This window comes from Opisthocomus hoazin, chromosome 12 (assembly GCF_030867145.1).
Source record: "Opisthocomus hoazin isolate bOpiHoa1 chromosome 12, bOpiHoa1.hap1, whole genome shotgun sequence".
In the NCBI taxonomy this organism is placed as follows: Eukaryota; Metazoa; Chordata; class Aves; order Opisthocomiformes; family Opisthocomidae; genus Opisthocomus; species Opisthocomus hoazin.
This window is the reverse complement of record NC_134425.1, coordinates 12,582,637-12,603,521: the sequence shown is the minus strand read 5'-3', so window position 1 is coordinate 12,603,521 and position 20,885 is coordinate 12,582,637. Positions and strand designations below refer to the sequence as shown.

At 38.9% G+C, this 20,885-nt stretch overlaps 1 protein-coding gene across 1 annotated transcript in view; it reads right to left on the bottom strand.

Annotated features, from left to right (window-relative positions):
• Positions 1-20,885, bottom strand: part of BEAN1 (brain expressed associated with NEDD4 1) — a 62,013-nt gene that overhangs the window by 16,368 nt on the left and 24,760 nt on the right. The window contains exon 4 of the mRNA XM_075434143.1: positions 736-945. Within this exon, the coding sequence (XP_075290258.1) occupies positions 736-945 (210 nt within the window). The remainder of the gene's footprint in view (positions 1-735; positions 946-20,885) is intronic.

The window sequence follows — 20,885 nt, the reverse complement described above, 5'->3', positions numbered from 1 at the left end:
TACAATTAACACCTTCATATTCCCAAATCCTTTTAAAGTACGGGGGATTTTTGTCGGGGGGGGCAGTTTTTTGATAGCAAACCTGTCTCTTTCATGATGATGACCATTGTAAGGACATGTTGATGCCCTGTTGTTCTGTTTATATCCAGTTATTAACTTTCATTGTCAGAAAAGTAATTGCCCAGTCATTGTAGGCTGGTGCACACTGCAGAAGTGAAAAGATTCCTGGCTTTCCAACAAATAGAAATGACATTATATGCTACACCAAGGCTGTAATGAGATATAAAAATAAACTGTCAGAAATCTACTGATGGAGAACAAATCTTATACTGTAGCCCAGAGAGGTGGTAGATGCCCCATCCCTGGAAACATTCAAGGTCTGGTTGGACAGGGCACTGAGCAACCTGCTCTAGCTAAAGATGTCCCTGCTTATGGCAGGGGGTTGGACTATGTGGCCTTTAAAGGTCCCTTCCAATTCAAGCTATTCTATGATCAAGGGAATAAGCTGTTTAAGAAATGCTGTAGGCACTGGCCTTGTTTTTGTTAACCATTAACTATGGAGCTTGCACTATGTGAATTCAGTGCCAGCACAAAGATGCTATTAAACTACAAAGCTCCCTGTGACCTACTCATCCTATTTTTAATGATTTTATTTTTTTTTATCCCTTGTATAGTGGCCAGATGCTTTTTGTTGCCTGTCACACTGCATTATCTTGCTATAACCAGCTATCTTACCATAAACAGCATCTCTCCTCAGATGTGGATGTCTTAACCGTCCGTCCTTTCGCAGGCTGCCAATGATGATTGTAACGCAGGATAGAAACAGCACAAGTCCGATCACTACTCCAGCCACCAGAACGGGTGAAACAAGTAAACTGGTATCATTTCCGTTTTCACTGTAGCTGGGGAATTCACTGGTTGGGCTGCTCTGGTTCAAGTGAACTTCTGTACAGCACAGAAAGAACGTTTCAGTTGTGAAAAGAGGCATTTACAAAGTGTGGTTATACAGGTGCCAAAACTAAGGGCTTTCAAAGCCCTAACAGACAGCCTGAGACAGATGCATTGTATGAGTTCACGTTCTTATGGACAACCCATTTATTAGACTGATTTCTGGAGCTGTTAGTAACTGACTCTGCGGGAGTCGCTCAGCAATTATTTCCCTCTTATTGGGGAACATCCTGCTGGAGTCAACAATGTATGTTGCATAATGGTAATTTTGATTGCTTATTCCTGGAAAGATTCTTTTGTATCATGAATTGATTGATGCTGAAAGAACTTCTGTGTACAAGGTGGAATGTGAAAACTCAAAAATTTGGGCTCTGAGCGGAACAGAGGAATCGTGTCTTGTTACTAGGTGTGAAAAGGCTCCAAGGTTTTGCAGGGAATTTTGGGCCAGAGTGAAACAGAGGAGCATGCTTTTGTAGCACGGGGCATGCTTTAGTTTGTGGGATGAGTCAGCATCCCAAGAAACTGCTTTGGAGCAGAGGGGGGAAGAGGCTCATTCAGAGTGGGATTCTTAGCGAGGCACTGGAGCTTCATCAAAGACATGGCTTTTTAGTAGGCAGAAGCTCGGGCAGTCCTGTTGGCCTTAACATCTAATAAATTGTTGAAATCGAAAACCATCACAATGGGCACTTAAAATTTACTCATTAAAAACCTGAAAGTAAATAAAAATTTACTGCCCTTTGGGCTCCCCCATATGTTTAAACAATAACCCAAGGATGGTGCCAAGCCTGTGCTTTAGTCCAGGCTTTCTTAGTATTCGAACTGGCTATATGCCTTGTGGAGAGACTGCGTTTGGTGCAGTCATTCTCATTTCATCCTCCCTAGTTTGGCCTGGTACTGCATAAGGAGGGAGCTGTGTGGGCAGGCAGACCTCACCTTAAAGCAGTGTGGAGTAGGTGCACCCTGCGTATTGTGGTGCAGTAAGTACACCCTGCGCTTCACCAGGTGACCATAGGCTGAGCTGAGCTGTCGGGCTTGTGCGCCTTTGGTCCAGGCAAGCAGTTCTATGCAGCAACATGACTACTCTTACTTCCAGCCACTTTGATTTTTCAGTTGAAATGCACTCCCACTGTATATGGCAAAAACTATAACTGCTTTCCTCCATGTTAAAAAAAATAAAACAAAACCCCAAAGCTCTCTAGTTCTATTAAGTTCAATAATAAATCTGCTTAAGGGAGAGAAACAGAAAGCGCCAAGAACATCCCAAACTAGGAAAAGTCAGAATAACTCCAGTAATTTATTCCCAAGTCAAATATCATTTTGAGACAAGCTAAAGAGTGAGTATCAAAAGCTAAACTGTAACTTTCCTCTAGAGACTCAACCAGTGACATATGATTATACATTTGAATTGACTGTCCATGGGTGTATTCATGAGGGATCATACTGCTAATGGAGGGGGAGGTAAATGTTAGAAATGATGGGATGAAGGATTCGGCACTTCAGCAGATAGAATCCTTGCTTAAGTAAAAGGCTCCGTATGTTTATTTGTGGACAGAAGTCTGGGGATGCAGTAAAAGTAACCGAATTTGGGCCTAGGCCTTGAAAACAAGTTGCAATAAGCACCCATTTTCCTATCCTTAATCCACACCTTATTTAAAAAAAAAACCACAAACACTCCTCCCCCCTCTCCTCCCCCCCCCCCCCCCCCCCCAATTAAAAAGAAATCTCCCATTAGCTGCTCAGGATCAGACTATGTACTGAGTAAACTAGAATTTTATTGATGCAAGAAATTAACTGGAAATAAACATATACCAAGACTAGCTTTCAAATATGGCATGGATGTATTTTTATATCTGGCTATATGCCTGTTGAACAGATAAATAATTTGTTTCCTACAGAAACTAAGGCTAACAAAATTTTGCTCTTTTGAATGTTCTGTAAAGTGAATATGTGTTTTTGGAAGTGCAAGTGCTTTTTGTATGGATAGATGTTAGCAGATAGTTTTTAGCAATGTCTTTTCCACTCTTTTCCTTTGGGATATACCACTTAGTGTCTTGCAGTCACAATAACCTTAAAAAGAAGGTGATGGCTTCAAGCCAATGTATATTATCATTGGCTAATGCTTCGCATTCGGAGAACTGAGTAGAAATACAAAAAGAACTGGGGAATTAGCATGTAGTAGGATTTTTGTTAATTTTTTAGAAGCACTTGACTGTTGGCTGAGAATCTTTAATTAAGATAGACGGCCAAGAAATGTGCTGAGCTTTTACAAAGCACTTTTATGCCAAAAGAGAAAACTGGATTTTCTGAAAATTAAACAGATTCTGTAGCATTAAATTAAAAGGGTATGGAAAACCGTCCTACTTAATACTCTTAGCACAAAGACTTTTTGGGTATGGGCTGTACGTTTGAGGGGTAGATTCCGCTGATGTTACAACCGTTGCACTAGAACTAAACTTCCTCAAAATTCACAAAATTGTATTTGTGTTTCCCATTTGTACAGTTTTGTTTAACTATCTCTGTTGGTAATGCGTCCAACAAGTGTGTACTCTTTCTGGCTTTCCATAGGCTTCTTTATTCAGATTTTTGCAAATTGTGTCTTTGAAGGACGCAAATATAACAGCAGTGCCAGTTAGTTTAAATCACAATTGCAGGGAACTGACACCTGAACTGAAAGTACTGGCTGATAATTTATTGGTAATTTTGGCTGACTTGCAAAGATAGAAGGGAAGAATCAACTTTGTTGCCATCACAACGAGAACATGAGCATGGGGTGTGAGGTTGACTCCATGCAGTATCAGGCTTGTGGTGGTCAAAATGAAGTCAAGTAGTACTGAAACTGGAGTTGGTGATAAACTTCCTGTAAAGTTTAGCGGGAGAGAGAAGAGGCCACAGTGAGTCCTTTCGGATTTTTTTGAAACTTTGACAACTTTTAAATGATCCTCCTAACAGGAAGACACTGTCTAAAGAAAATAATAGTCCACTAGATTTTTTTGGAGTTGTTGTTGTGTATTGTTTAGCTATGGAAGACATAGCATATTATCTTAACATGGTGACTGTTTTGGAGATTCCTGTGGTGCCACCCAGTGTGAGCACTAATATTTGGTCCTATTTTGCTTTATAGGAATTTAAGAGGTTAGCAGTGACTTCAAATAGAAAGTACTCTCTCTTACACTCTCCGCTTGTACTTGAGGTGTTATTCTTTATTTCACGACAGCCCATTTATCTAGCACATTCTCAGGGCTTCCTTAGCTGTTCCCAATCTTGTCTATTTTATCTCTTGTTTCTCACCATCGTGAATCTTTCTCTTTTTTTATGCTCGTAATCTAATTGAACCCAGTCTCTGGCAAAGACAAGATATATTGCAATATTGCCCTTATTAGAAGGAATTAATAACTCCCCTTAGCCTAGCTCCTAAAACAGTATGCAGTTGATAAACTTCTCTTACAGTACTATTTTCAGTTTGACACTGAGTCTAGTCCTCCACACTTTACAGACTGACTTACTGCTATGGGCATTGCTCAAACGACTAACAACTACAGAATGAGATGCTATGCTGATATAAATTCTTTGGTTTCGAATTTTCTGGGGGCAAAAGTTATTTATGTCACTTTTGGCAAAGGAATATCTTATAAATTTTTCTCCTCTTATCCAAATACATGTTCTTTTGATTAACTGTACATTTCCATATATAAAAACGCTATGTTTTTTCATTCAGAATGAAATATCTGGAAATTTATGTAAAGCTCATACATAGAAGAGCAATAGCAGAGTACTAAGCTTTTTTTTTGAGGCGAATTGTATTTTTTCAGTGAAACTGCAACTTGTAAAAAAATACATGCATAAATATGAATACTTTATATCTAATCCTGTAAATATGAATTGTATTGGATGCACAAACCATTGCTGTTATCCAGTGATGGGAGTTGTGTAACTAACCAGACACGGCACCAACAGAACGTGCTGGCTGTTGCAGCTGTAAATACAATGCAAGGGGCACATATGACTGAGCAAACACTTAATTTAGAATGAGAGTACTAGTGGAAAATTGCTTACACTATTCATTCTGTTAGACGATAAATTATCTATCTGCAAAATCCCTTAAATATCACATTATATTATTTTACCTAGTGCTTCTGCATCTCAACAGACCAATTTGTAAAGTAACTCCACATAACTGAAAGAGGTGTAGTACAACTTGACTTTTTTGGCGTAGGTTGTACTGCTTCTCCTTAACCTATCTTTGAAAGGGCATGCCTTCACTCCTTATTCCTTTCTAACCCGGCAGTAAGGAATGTTGACGTTTCAGTTGGGTCAGATCCTGTCAGAGTGTAATGTCTTGGTGTGCAGATGAGTCATGAGAGCTTGGTTCATCCAAGATACAGCCCTTTACTAGGAGTGGCTTCTCTCCACTGGCTTTTGTCTGCTTGTATCCCAGATGAGACAAAAGGGAAGTACTACATGTAAGTTAAAACCACTTCTCTCCATACTGAAGTAGCTGTGGATTTTTTGTGATGTCTGTCCCCGCCCCCCCCCCAAAGGCACATCAGCTCTGGGAAAGCTGCAATGGTGTCTGTATGTCTGTAATTGATAGGGTTTTCTTTGTTCCCTTTAAAAATTGGAGATGATTTTAAGGCTGGATCTTACTAAGGTACTGAAATCTCTTCCCTTGGTTTAAAATCTCTCTATCGTCTTAATAAAGATGATCATTCATGTCATCACTGGTGGAAAGGATGAGACGTAGAGTGGGTTTGTTTCCCAGACTGAAATGTGAATGAACAGCTCATGAAGAAGTGCTGATGTGTTGTACTGGAAGCATTTTGCGTGCAGAATCATACACCTCTACATCCCTGCCAGCCTCAGTTAAGCCTTGCCTCAGGACAGAATGGGCTTAGTGACTACTTGCTGAACTAGAGCTGAAGCACACTGACAGAACAATGTTACATGTATGCGCTGGGTTAGTACAAGTTCTTTGGGGTTGATGATCTCACACCTCCCATTACCTTTATATATGCTGTATTAACAAAATGTAACTGGAAATGAGTAGGAGGAAGCTCAGTATAGGACAGTGCATAGTATGCTTTCATTTTTAAATAATCACAACAAAGTGTCTCAAACACCACAACAATAAAGTATGTTTTTGATACCCTTATTTTTTTAATTCCCGGTTGGGACACTGTTGGAATATGCAGTCTTTTTATCGAGGAGACTGACAGATGGGAAGAAGGAGCTCAGATGTCCCGGTGAGGCACGCAGATAAGCTATATTAGTGGAATTGATGAAGATTTTGTTGATTCTGCCTTTATGAATGGTTCCTGCTCAAAGATGATTTAGACTGGCCAAGAGTGACCAGTTAGATTTTACACTTGCTGCTGTACGGTGAAATAAGCCTCTGGTTGCAGCTGCTATCAGGCTGCTATCACACTGCTTATTTCTGTAGCTCCCAGGCAGAAGCTCACAAAATGAGTAAGGTAGGTGCATTACAAAAGCTGAAAAAGGTTTCGGATTGCAGGTGATGGCTTTCTACAGAGCATTGCTGTAGCAAGAGAGAGAGGGATATTATTCAAGTCACTGAATGCAAAGGCTCCATAGAAGCTAATTTTTTTTTTTTTTTAAAAAAAAGAAGTGTCTGTTGGATTCAAAGCTATTCCATCTGGATCCTGAGGAAGGTTGAAACTTCCCACTTACACTAGATAAATGCCAGCATGTCATCTGCTTATGGGACTTCCCATGGTTATCCCAAGTATACATCAGGAGTGGCTTCAGAGTGAAATCTGGCCTGTATTTGATTTACTTTTATATTTTGTTCAATCTTATTTTTGCACAGGCAACCTGCCAGTTTCAAATGGAATGGCAATTTAACAAGTTTTATTTTTTTTAACCTTTCCAATCCCTAGGTGTAGTTGAAGGCATTAAAAAAAATTTCAGCGATTCCTTAAAAGTTTGAGAACAGCTCAGGTCTGTCAGACATGATATTGATATCAGTGCATTTTCATGGAAAACTTTTGTTGGATCTATGCTTTCTTCTGACTCCCTGGTTAAGAGTCCCACTTAATGATAAAACTGGAACTGAATAGTCCCTCCTCATTACAAAAAGATAGGAAAATACTGTGCTTTTTACTAATTCTGACCAGTTTGGATAGGGAAGAAACTAGGTATGTTGTCCTCAAATAGCTTCTTGCGATCTACTTTTTGTCTTCTTGCAAGACTACCTTCTGTGCCTCTGGTGAAACTCTGGTGAAAGATTGATCTCAGCACACCTATTGAGTGCTCCATCACATAAGGTCTACAGCAGCTCTGATAGCAGCTTATTAAGGTAGGAATAACTAGGGATGCAGAAAGACTTAAAAACTAAGTACAGGGAGTTTGGAGCTATCGTTGAATTATGGAAGATGATGGAAAATTGTTCACTGAAGAAAGGGTTGTGTAGGTCTGGCTATGGCAATTGCTTGTGTCAAGTGTAATGACACAGGTGGCACTGCCTTAATATTTGAATGCATTGAATGTTTGGGGTTTTGCCCTCTAAAGCAATTATACAGTAGTGCAGACTGCCACGCTAAAATGCAAACTCACATCTGTGTGTTTTTAACACCAAAAGAATAAAAAACACTGTGCATCAGATTCTGCCTATATTCTAGAGAGATACAGGAAGTGGATAAGAACTTCTGCCTTAGTATGGTAAATATTTACATAGTGTTAAAAAGGAACTGATGATGATGCTAAGAACAAGCAAGGGTATTGGTTGCATTTATCTTATTTTCTTGTAGCAAAGTTGAGAAAGTGAGTGAAAGATCAGAATAATCTGGGAAATGTCCTCTCCATAAATCAGTTTTACAAGAGCCACACAAATAGTACGGGGAAAGGAATTTTCAGTTTAGGAGGCCCAGGAGCATATTGAATTCTCTCCCACGGCTTGCCTCTGCTACCTACAGCCTAGGGGCCAGACATGTGCTGGCCTCCTGTTCTGTATGCTTTTCTGATCTGCACACATAAAATTAAACTGCCTCTTTAGCTACAATTGATACTCAGTAATAACCGTAGAGGGATTGTTTCAAACTTTTACCTTAATGTGGCCTGTAAAGGGCATTGTATGGTGTACGTATTTGTAGATGAAAGATTGATTGATCTAGTTTAGCTTACGTATATTGGAGCTCAAACTATTTCATCCACTTACTGCTTATACGAGCCCATTAACTTCTGCTTGATGGTAGCTTATCTTCTGGAATGGTACTTAGTAGTTTTTTGACAAAGTCAATGAATATATTTTTGCTGTCAGTTGCTGCAGCTGTGACATCTGAACAGTTCACCAAACCAGATGATATTCATTATTATTTTTAAATTTGAGGTAAAAATCTTTCTATACAAATGGTTAACTAGTCTTGCTGATTATTGCTACTGTGGGAAATACTTCAGCATAATCCAAACCCATATGAATGCCATTAACCAGGCAGGACCCATAAACATAGACTAAATTTCTCTGCAGCTCACATTGCCTCTTTGATGTTTCTCACTGCATATATATGTTCTAATCATAATTAAAACTTTTCACTGATCAGTAATAAAAAATCAAAACCTTACTCAGAACATGAGACTGTGTGGTAGGGACATTTCAGTTTTATCTGATGCACTCAGCTTAGAGTGAATTTGGAGCATACTTACAGGTACAAAAGCTGCCCATGACCTTGAGAAGCTCATCCAAGGCAGAAAGGGTGGCCTTTCCTCTGAGATATCTAACTGCCTTTTTATCATGTCTGCTGGCTATCAGATAATGACTTTTCTCTTTGCATTGACATCCTTATTATAGAGCCAGAATGAATAAGATTGGATCACCAGCAGCCTGCAAATTGAGAATGTCAGAAGCAAAGAGAATGTGGCTGCATAAGGGCTCAGAAAATAAATCTTTTCAGATGCTGTGGCTTTAGGGTATTATGTTGATGTCACAGCAGCATGTATAGGTGCTATTTCAAATTAACAGGAAAAAGATTCCAATTTTCAGATCCATGGTCTATTTTATCAACATGATAAATACCACTGCAGTGAAGCAAATCACTCTGGAAGTATAACAGCCCACTTTGTGATGGACAATATATTTCTTCCCCTACCTTCTCATATATAAACAACTTTGAACTAATACAGTTTTATAAGCAGGACACGAACCTATTACTTTTTGTCAGAAACTCTGTATTAGGGCTTGGAAATAACTATGATGAGACTCCTGTTTTACCCATTAAAGTTAAGTTACCTTCATAAGCTCAGATCTAACTTAGGTTGGTAGTGACTTGACCGGGGCAAAAGCAGTAATTTTTTTTTCTTGTGAGAAACTCTGGTATTTTGGCACATAAGGTTCTCATATAGAATTTGGGGAAAAAAAGAAGCAATATAATAATTTTTGGTTTTGTTCTGAGCGGGAAAGGTTTGAAAAAATGTAATTGGCAAATAATTCTATATTTGACCTCGGCAGTCTGTCTGCTTGAGCTGTGATCTAGATGTTTCGTGTCTTCTCTTTAGGAGGTTGAGCTCTGTCTGAACTGTATCTAATGTGACCTAAAGAGGTAGCTATAGGGCAGATGACAGCTCATGGAAGATGTAGCCCACACAGGAAACCTAATCTATGCTGGGGGGAAAGAAAACCCCAAAAGCCAAAACTTTCCACAGAAAAGTTCCATTCTTTACAAACTTTACTTTCCACTTCCACAGACAAAATTAGAAGGCAGTGATGAAATTTTTGCTAGCTCTAACAGTAACAACTGGTGAGCAGCTGACTTGTGTTCTGTTGCCTGCCATATGCATTTATGAATCTGTACATCAGCTATCCAATTCTGATTATTATTAAATTGGCTCAAATTTATGGGACTTAATAATTATTAAGTTTTGTATTTTCCTTTTGTTGCATTCAACTATTCTATTAAGCAGTATCTTTCAGCAATCATTAACCTGCTCAGATGATTTGAAACTTTGGGAAAGAGCTAATAAAGATGGTATCTGCAAAAAAGTTCTGAGATTGAACTACTCACTGAGCTTCAGGAATCATATCCACCTTACATGCACCTAGAACACTCCTTCTAGAGTGTTTGTGGCTATGTGCTGCTTCTTATTTAGGTCTTTTCCTATCAAAATAATCCTTTTTCTTTTTCCATCCTCATCTCTACTCTTCAACAGTAGTAATCTACTGAAAAAAAATATGTAGAGGAATGTTCACTACTTAGAAAATAAAGACAACAACTGAAATACTGATCTATGTAGTCATGTAAGGAACTGGGCGCTAAGATAGAAACCTGTTAACAAATGCTGGAATCCAAAGGTGTTTCTTTAAGAGGTGATATCACATGTGATGTATGTCAGTCTTTCTTTCAAGGTGACTTGGATTTTTAAAAATAATTAAAATGGCTTTGCAGTGTTGTTATGCACTTCCATATGACTTATGGTGTTGATGTCAAGAGAGTATACAAATCCTATAGTATGACTTACATTAACATTTGTATCTGTAAAAGCTCAGCATTATCTCATACCATTAAGAAGTGATTTCATTCCTTCAGATTTTTGTATGACTAGGACTTCTGCTTAGACAGCTGCAAGAATGTCAATAATAGCAAAATGTATGTTGATTCTTCGGATTATTTCAATCACCTAGTCTTTCTGTTGCTAAAGGAGCCACCAAAATTCAAGGACACTAAAAGATCTATAGAAAGTAAATTACTCAAACATTACTATTTGAAAAACTCGGAGGGGGGGGGGATCTCTTTCTTTAAAATCCCTATTGCTTACTATGGAAGACCCGTTTGGTTAGAGGATTGGTAAATCAGAGTACAGGACTTGCCATAATACAGCCAAACACCATTCCATATATATGCTATGCAGTGTCTAGGGGTTGCTTGGGACAGGTCATGTATTCTGCCCTCCTGTATTTATCTTTGGCTGGCAGAGCTGAGCCAGGCTTAAAGAGGAGAGAAGACTCACACCACTGAAGGGCTGAAAAAAGTAACCCCAACTGATAGGCAGTAGTGTTTCTCCTGAAGCAGCGTAACATTCTGCTGCCTTGCATATATAGCTTACTTCATAGGTTCCACACAGTTCCTTCATATAAATAATACGATGTTGGTTGCTCTTCCATTTGAGATGGCAGAGGAAGGACTTTAAAAACAAACAAACCCCTCCCCCCTCAGTGTGGCCTTTAGGACAGTATATTTATTCACCTTTCTATATAAACTGTAGCATATATATGTGTGCACTTCAAATATAAAATGTATTTTCCACTTCAAGGCTAGTTTCAGCATAGGATAAACATTGATAGCTGTTAGAGATGAGGTAGCTACACCTTCCTGTCTGCTGGGAAGTCGGAACAGGTCCGGGGTTGTTCCTCAAACAGAAGACATGCTAGGAAGGACTGATATTTACAGATGCCCTGAGAAACATGAGTGTAGGCTGCACCATTTTCTCTCCAGCCAATTAGAAGTCTAGGCTGTGGGTATTCCTCTCTGTTCTTAAAACTAAGCTATTTATTGTTTTCAAAGAAGATTAAAAAAAGAGAATATATTTCTAAAGGAAACAGATTGCAGTGTGAATTGTTCTGCGTTGCTACTGAATGAGATTGAGTGAGAATAGTAACAGAAAGATGAAGAGCAAGACTAGAACAAGAACTTTGCCTTTTTCTGTGAGCACACTGTTTCTTAGATGAGACTCAGTTTAAATAATTATACGTTAGGGGAAAGTTGATTAAATTTTGAATTACAAATGTTCATAAATCACTCTGTAATTAATGGTATTGCATACAGGTTAGAAACTCTGCAATGCCCACAGAGCACCCTTGACAATGTCTCAACTTGGCATCCTGACTGTTTTTAAGGCCAGCTAGTTTTTGTGGCCTTTTGAACAAAAGGGAACAGAAAATGGTTCAGTCCCAGAAAATAAGCGTGCCCTGCAGGAGTGGTTCTAGTAAGACTACCTAAATGAAAGCTCTTTTAGGGGTATTGCCTGGAACAACAGGGAGGGAGAGATACCTTCCAGCTTCCACCTTCTTGCAGCAGTGGTGTTCACATCTGAGATGTGCTTTGCATGTTTAGTCTAAAGTTCAAGGTCACTAACTGTTGTTCCTGCAGTTTATCAGATAACTGTGATTTAATCTCCAGACACAATTCACTATTTTGGATGAGGCAGAATGATCTTCCTTTGACTATTAACCCACCACTGCAGCACAAATTGACCCCTGATTGTTTCCTGAGCCCTGCTGTTAACTCCGAACACGCCTGTAAGAAAACCACCCTACCTCTCTTACTTCTGTTAATATTCATAGTCGGAATGTGACTGTTAAACTGTTCCTGTTTACCCAGTGGAGAAAAAAACACAATTTCTAAAAAAAGCTATGGGATGCTTGGTGGAGAAACTAGTATCTAGGCTCTTCTATCCCCTTTCAAGGGCATGGGCAAGTATATGGAGAAAGATATAAACAACTTTGTAATAGAAAAGGCAGTTATTTCTGCTCCTGGTTATCCTGACCATACATGACTGCAAAGGGATTTTCATCTACATACTTGCTAACAGAAGGGACTTTTACAATTGCTGATTAACAAATTAAAAAAGAATTAAATAAAAAAGGGAACCCCTTCTTCAGTTTCCTCTTATCTGCCTTAATTACTCATTTTAACTATGTTCTGGGAGATAAGAGTTACATTGTTAGGTTCATAATGAGGCCAAGAGGATTCACGTCGTGTGGCCAGTTAAGGTGCTTCTATTCAAATTAACTAAACATACTTCTTCCCTACAAAAAAGGTGTATGTTACATTATAGTCCTGCAATACAGAAGAATTCAGAATGTGCTTCAATATGAGGGCAATGTAAAAAGTTCACTTGAGAATAATTTATCACCATCTCAAAGACAATGTTAAATTTAAGTAAATTGTATGATCCTCTCCTGTGTGGACTAACATTTGCATGAGATAGCTGGATACACTGCTGCCTCAGTTCTAGTGTGAATATATGAACATCTTCAGTTTCTTAAGTGTGAACAATCAGATTAAAAGACATTCAAAGGTTAAAAGAAAGTTGAAATTTTATATTCTTTGTATTAGTAGACAATGAATCTTTTTGTGAAGGAACTGACAGCATGAAAATAGCTCCTATTTTATACAAGGCAGTAGAAAAACAACGTGTGAGCTGGAGAAAAGTGAATGCTGTTCTGAAAAAGGCTTATTCATTAAAGTGATGTAGCACTGAAAGTAATAAAAGGGGAAAAATGGTGCTCCAGGGTTACTAAAGAAATATCAAATCCTAGCAAAATATGATGGGATATGTCTCATCTGTGCTGGACACTATCTTCATAATGACCCTGCAGTTAAAGACCTGGGGAAAATCCCTTCAAACAGCAGTGGAGTCACAGGCTTTCAACAGCAGTAAAACCTTGATCCTTTCCTGTGAAAAGGTGCTATTGCTCTTGGAGGGGCCCGAGTAACAGCAACCAGGCTGGAATTCACATTTTACTGCAGTGATCTCCACAGGTCACCTGTCCAAAGTCTGGTGAGACACATGGCTGCAATCTGAGACCCCCACCAAAGACCTGCGTGAGTGTTAGCTGAATCAGTGAACCAAGTGAGTGCTAAGACAATCTGTAAGCCTTGAACTTCAACTGCTTAAAGCAAGAGCAATGCAATGACTGATTAATTTGCTCAAATAAGTAACAAAACTAAGCTTAGAAATAAAAACAAAAATAAGAACAAAAATAAGCTTAGAAAAGGTGGCTCTATTTTCTCTTTAAAGCTCTTGTGCTTTAATGTAAGCATGAACATTACTGTAACTGGAAAGTGAAATATGTAAAAAGCTGAGATGAGCCTTATTAATTCTTACAAAGCTAATAGTAAGTTTTTGATCTGCTGTAGAGACGAAATGTAAACTCGGAATTACCTTGTTGCCTCAAAGCAATTTTGAAATATTACGTTACCTTGGAGTAGCAGGTGAACAGCTGTTTCCCAAAATTTATAAAAACAGGGACTTCACAGCATATCCTAAATATAATTGTACTGGCAAAATGCCCAGTCAGAATGGCAATGGAAAGTGGATACTTTTTTGTGACTGTTTTAATATTATTTTTTTTAAATCCAAAGTTCCCACTGTCCTGAAGCTCGAGGAAAAACATTAAATGGGAAAGGTCTGAAATATCTGCATGTATCAAATAGTTCCTTTAACTCCTCATTCTTGTGTGGTGCAGCACAAGGTATCTTTTGAGGTGCCTTAATGGTGGGGGTGTCTTGGAACTGCGCTATGTGATATGTTGTTCATGACTTAAGAGAAGGGACAGGTCCTGCCTTCCACTGTAAATTGGTAAGGGAATGTGTTTTGAAGTGAGGTATGGTGTTTTGGTTTGGTGGTTTGTGTGGGTTTTTTTGATTGTGGGTTGGTTTTTGTTTGTGTTTTTAGTGTGTGTGTGTGTGTTTGGTTGTCCCCCTCACCATTTTGGTGGGGGTTTTTTTCTTTGTGGTTTTTTTTTTTTTTTAGCTACTAGAGATAAAGGGACAGATTGCAATTCTTCACCAGGGAAGGTATAAACGCTATGCAAAAATAAAATCCTGTTTGAACCCCTGCCGCCTTCTAGATAGCTTCTGCATTAGTATTAATTGGAGAAATGCGCTAGAAATGTTAACAAGGATAACCACCATGTTTTATGGAGCTACACCTACAGCTTCATAATGTTCAGCCTGTGCATGTTGTCCTACTACAATTCATTCTAAAGGCCAGACTGAGTAACAGACAGTGCAGGGACTTTCACTTTAGATCCTATCTCTGATCTCCCTTGTGCTGACAGCACATGATACAATAAATATCATGCTGTCTGGATTATTAAAATAATTGATGTACTCATATTTACTGTCTTGCTTGTTAGAACTATCTTGTTAAGTCCTTCTGGGGATGAGATCACAGATTTTTCTAACTAGCAGCTGTTGCGTAGTTTCCTAAAATACCAGATTCTAGGGTTGGGCCAAGGAAGACAGGGTTGATGATAAAAACAGATGGCCTCATTGCTAACAATATACCTGAGCTTGCAAGCACTGAATGCTTGCGGTGTGGGCAACCTTGTTGATTCAAGGAGTGTTAAGACTGTTCAGTGAGCTCTTTGGTTCTGCAAGGAAAGTCACTGCTCCTGTTCATCTCTTATGTTACTTGGAGATAAACCCTGTCTATGAAGAAAGATTAGAGATAGCCTAATAATGCCTATGTCTCTTCCACATGTTGCCCTTTATCGGGGTTTGATTACCCAAAAACTCTGCAAAGAGAAACATACACTTATCAACCTTAGAAAATTACTATGACTGAGATAAAAAGTAATAAACAATATATAACGCATTAATTTACAGTATTTGTCAAGATGATTACTGACTGTATGAATTATGATCCTATTTCCTCCAATTAATTTAGCATAAGATTTCTTTTTTCTTACTCTCTCACTAGCTATGAGGTAGGTATCACTGATGAAGCACAAGTACCCTGTAGTTTCTTGTGCACTACTACTCTATCCAAACAAGTCTTCATCACCACGAGTTTCTCAGTCATTAAAGGAGGAATCAATACAGTGTCCAGTCAAATGGTCCTGTGCACTGGCTCAGTTATCAGCTTGTATCTCAGTTATTCCCAAACATGAAATTACAAAGAAGCAGACACTCCACTGAGGTAGGATTCCAGCTGAGCAGGATGTCAGTAAGATATGCTGGGGGAATGCTGGTTGGGTTTTTTTTTTTCAAAACTACATTCATACCAGTTTTACATGTGCAGGTTTAATGTTTATGCACAATAATCATGGTATGAGATCAGATTAATTATTCATCCATGCAAGCATCTATAAGCTAGGAACATAACTATAATAAATATTTGCAAGCTTATTGAATTAGATTTGAAATACACTTTTTTTTTTGTTATGGTTGTATTTTTTCAGTGAAGTTTTTATTTTTCTGGAATTATAGCAAATTGTTTTTGATCTGACTTTTTTGTTTGTAAACTCTAAAAGCAATTTTAAGCAGAGAAATCTAACTTCAAGGTTTTGCTTTGTCTTGAAGTAACAATTTTTTATTCCAATTAATATGTTCCTGTAAAGACAGTATACTTGGTCTCCATTATTGGTATTGAATTACAAGAATAAATGTGGGAGAAGGGTGCTCGAACCTTGGAATAAGATGTAGTTGATCTCTTTTGCATTTGCTTTTAGATGTGGCTTCTTTAGGGTGACGATACCTTCCTGAGTGGAAGGAGGAAATTGTGGGGGAGATGGTAAGGAAACCCTCATCTGCCAGAATGGGCACTTTCTTTTCAAAGACCATATGCACCAGTTGTTCCATGAAGCTTTGTCCAAATAAAAATACATTCAACTTATTTGTCCTAGTAGTTTGAAGAGCCACTGAAAACAATAACACCTCTTCCTTCTGCTCTGGCACTTTGTCTCTGCTCGTTGCACAGAACAGCTTGTTTAGGGTGGACATGATACAGATGCAGCAACTTCAGTCACTAGCCTGTTCAGTTAAGTCAAAGACTGGGTTAAAAGGATTAATTGCCTTATCACAAAAAGCCGCCCTGGCTGCATTGTGCAATTTGGGGCTCGGAGGCCTGGGGAGGGAGGAACAGGGTGCAGCCATGGGCTCCATCATGATGTACATAACCTTTGTATGGAACCCCTTTCTGTGGTAGGGATGTGGTGACATTTGTGATGGTTGTCTTTGAATTAATGGATTATTCCACTAGTCTCATTTACTCTATAAACCCTGTCCTTTGGATTCTTACTCAAGATAATTTAATATGAATACATTAAACCCATAAAACCTATGTCTGCCTCCCACAAATGTGTATATACATATATTATCACAAATAGTTGCTGTGCTATGATCCAAAATCAAGATTAACATGAAATCAGATTGCCTAATGCCAGCCTTAATCTTAGCTTTCACTTATCATCCTTTAATAAAGAGCTCTTCTCACTTTTGTTGGCAATTTCTACTGATAAAATTAGGCTTTTTTTCACTGCAACTTAGCAGACCGAAGCAAGGTTTTTATGTTTCCATAAAGTGGTAGGAAAGATGCTGACCTTAAGGCATGTTTTACTTCCATTTGATGAATGCCAGTTTGCCTGTCCTCCATAACCGTGGAGGAGACAGAGGAGGCAGGCTTCTCACCCATCTCTTCCCTTCCGACTTGGATGACACTACTGCTAAAGGGAGTGGACTGAGAGCAGAACTATCCCCGTGTAACTCTGATGCTGTAGGTGCCCCACTTTTCTGAGTAACGTGGCAGGGCACTGTGGTTCCCTATATAACGGGTCACGTGGCTTCTGGGGGGTTACAGAAGGAAAATCTGTGGACGTACTTTGCATTGTGTTAGCTCCTTGTTAGGATAAAATAGTGTCCTACACAGTGGGGAGAACGCGGTGCTTGGATGGACTTTGCAGTGCAATGGACAGATACGTGGCTGGAAATCTAATGCCTATATATCCAACATAGGTTTGGTTTTTTTTTTTTGTCCCAGCAGAAAAAATGATGTGTCAGGAACTTGGCATTCAAAGTTTAAATGCTTGCTCCCTTTTCAAAGTGAAGGCATGCTATTAGTGCTAAAGAGTAGCGTGTTACACAACACCAAATCATTAGGATGTTAGCATCTCTCCTGAGACAAGGCAATTTCTCAAACACTAAATGATAAACTAAATGTGCACAATTTTATCACAGCTAGACTGTGACCCCTTTTTTTTGGCTTGTTCAGTCATGAAATCCCATGCTGACCTCTATTAGTAGAAGTATAATCCAATTTTGTCAGAAGAACACTGTGCTGTGTGCCTACTGAAAGGGCCGGCAGTGTTCAAATTGCATTGCAGTCTTTGGAGGACAGATGGTTGCACGGAGGCTGTGAACTGACACACCAGGGCATTTGAGTAGAGTGGCTGAACGTGTGTCCTAAGTCAGCAAGCAGAAAGGTGACACCTTAACTCTGCTCTTCCTTGAATTGTCTTGTGATTTAAATTAAACGCAACTGACATTTTCTGCAGCGCGCGATTTGTGTCTTATGCTCTGTGTTAAGTCACGCTCTAATTCTGCATATTTTTACTGCGCTTTCTATGACCTGTGGAAGAGGGGTGAATTACCAGCACACCATTTCCTTAAGCTGAGCAATTACTTCTCATGAATATTACATGGATTATGTGAAGTTAGAAAATAGGAAAAAAGAGACTTGCTATGGAAACATGAAGGGGTTTTTTGGTGGTTTTTTTTTTTTTCTTGATGCTTTTATCTCTTCTGCAGTCAGGAGTACTGCGCTATTTATTCTTTATGGTGAAAGTATGGCACTTATGCCTGTTAGATTTTTCGTATTTTGCTTTATATTCCTTAAAAAGTGGGAAATTTAACATTCCTGTACTGTCTTTGTGGATTTTGTTGTTATCCTGATGATGTTTCCTTTTCCCAGACAACAAAAGTTAAGATGTTACAATGTACCTGTCTCATTCATGCATTTTTATCATCAGGTAAACTGTCCTCCTTGTTAACTCACGCTGCACAGAGTATTTCCAGAATGGGGTTTCTGCAGTAATTTGCTGACTGCTATCTCCAGTGTAATACTTGGGGTAAGAAAATGTTTGGAGCTCAACAAAACCTTGTGGACTGGCCTCACTGCCTCTTACTGAAGTGATGAATCTGTCTTGTATTTTCATTGACTGACCTCTTTGTTTCTGTACCAGTTATGTACTTGTACATCTTTCTTCTGTACCATATCATATACTATACTCCTAGTATTGAGAATCAGGATTCCTGCAGCAAAGTATGTGTGGAAAAGACCTAGCTGACAAGCACAGGGATACGCACTTTATTATCTTCGTATTAAACTAGTTTCAAGAAAGGGAAATGCATCTCTGCACTGCTGATGCTGAGCCAACGGTTTCAGTCTGAGAGGAGGAGAGAGAACAACGGTATTTGTAATCCCCTGCTAAATGCAAATAAGTTCTGTGTTTTTCTTCTGGAGATTACTTCCCCGAGTCAGTGGAGTTCATTTACATTTTGGTGACATATACAAGAATTTTGCCAACACAGCTTATTACTGCAAACATTGTGTCAGCTCTGACATTTCTCTTTCCTGGGAGAACCCCAGAATGGCTGTTTCTGTTCTTAGTAGCAGACTTGCAGTTTCACTAGCGGAGGCACACACAAAGCAACGCCAGCCTTAGCCATCCCTGTCCCCCATCTTGTAGAGCACCATTCCCTGAGTTAAGCCACAACTCTTTATGGCCAGTGTGAGAAGCACACTGTGTGAATAAAAACCTTGCCCACAACAATTTTATTCTGGAAGCAGAATGGCACCCTGACCTTGCTCCTAGGGCAGACACAGGATTGGTCCCTGGGCGTTGTTTCTAGAGCAGATGCACAAACAACTACATCAACACAACTCAGGAGAGCCCGGCTGCGGTATCAGAGCTCACCTATGAACACCAACAGATCCAGCTCCCAAACAGGCACGTAATTCAACTTCAAATTAATCCAGCACTCCTGGGGCCAGACAACTGAATCAATGGGAAAGAAAGGCTATCCCTGTAATTGCACTACAGGTTGTTATAAAAGGATGTCTAATTCCCAGCACAGAATCTTTTTTTCCATGTAACTGTTATGGCAAGTGCAGCGTTACAAGACAGTGAAGGACTTTATTAGCACTTTAGGCCAGCAGCATCATAGAATAGTTAGAATCATCTAAGTTAGACCCTGAACTCTTTGGTCTTCCTTTCACATATCACTGGTTTATGCATTTCTCTGGCTCTCCCATGCAGAAGGATTGACAGGATTCCTTCTACGTCTCTCCTCTGACAGGGATGTCATTAGGATTTCATTCATTTATAAACATGTTTACTAGTTCTGTGAATTACTGTTGTTATGAGAGTCTCCAATGATGCCTAGTAAGATAGATCAGGAGAATATTTTGTTGTCTACCATGACGTATTTTTTTTCCTACCCTGCTTATGCATTTATATATAATATGCATTTATTTGCCACTTTTCTCTCTGGAACAAAGCCTGGCAGCTATAAACACTTCTCTTGCAATATAATGACATGAACAAGCCTCTTCTGTTAGCCACTCAGATGAAACCAACCAAATTATTTCAGTCATGACTTAAGGCATATTTGAATTCAGGATTTCAAGGAGGTTTTATGCCCCCTGGCCCTGCTGACTGTTTTTTATTTGCCCTGTATCTTTCATCTTATTCTCAATTCTACTGCATATAGTGTTTCCCACTAACTCATGTTTCTTAAAGCTAATGTGCCAAAAAGCTGGATTCTGCTATTTATTTATAAAGAGACTGTGGACAAAGAAGTTAGGCCTCAACTCAGGAATGCGCTGCTGTGCATACTTTACGTGCTGTAAATGCATTCTTTATTTTATTCATACAAAATTTTCCAATACAGGGAGCACCAAGATGCATGTTCAGAAACTGTCACTGTTTTACTCATTTACAGTGTGGGAACAGTATTTGCCTAGCCGATGGGCTCTTTTTCTTGTCTTGTAGTTTTGAAAGTTTGTATTATAGAAGTGTTATAATAAAAATTACTGAAATGTTTTAAAATAGCTTTTTGTGAAATCCATAGACTTCATACTACAGATGAAGGAAGAGGCATATCAAGATAACTCTAACTTGATTAGTTTATTGTCCGTGTTGCAGGCTTACGGAGCAGCCTTTGGCAGGCTGCCCTGATAGAAACTCCGCTTTTAAACCTTACCTTCCCCTCCTGAAAAAATGCAACCGTACAAAGAAATATTTTAATATTTTTCAAAATATAACAATAATACTGATAATTTCTCACTATGAAACTGAACTAGTCATTGTTTATATCCTAACAAATAATCTAGTAATATTATCTTTATCTTGAAAATACTTGTATTTAGCAGAATTGAGCATTTTCTAAGTTCACAGGGCAAGGGGGTTTGTCATCAGAATGACT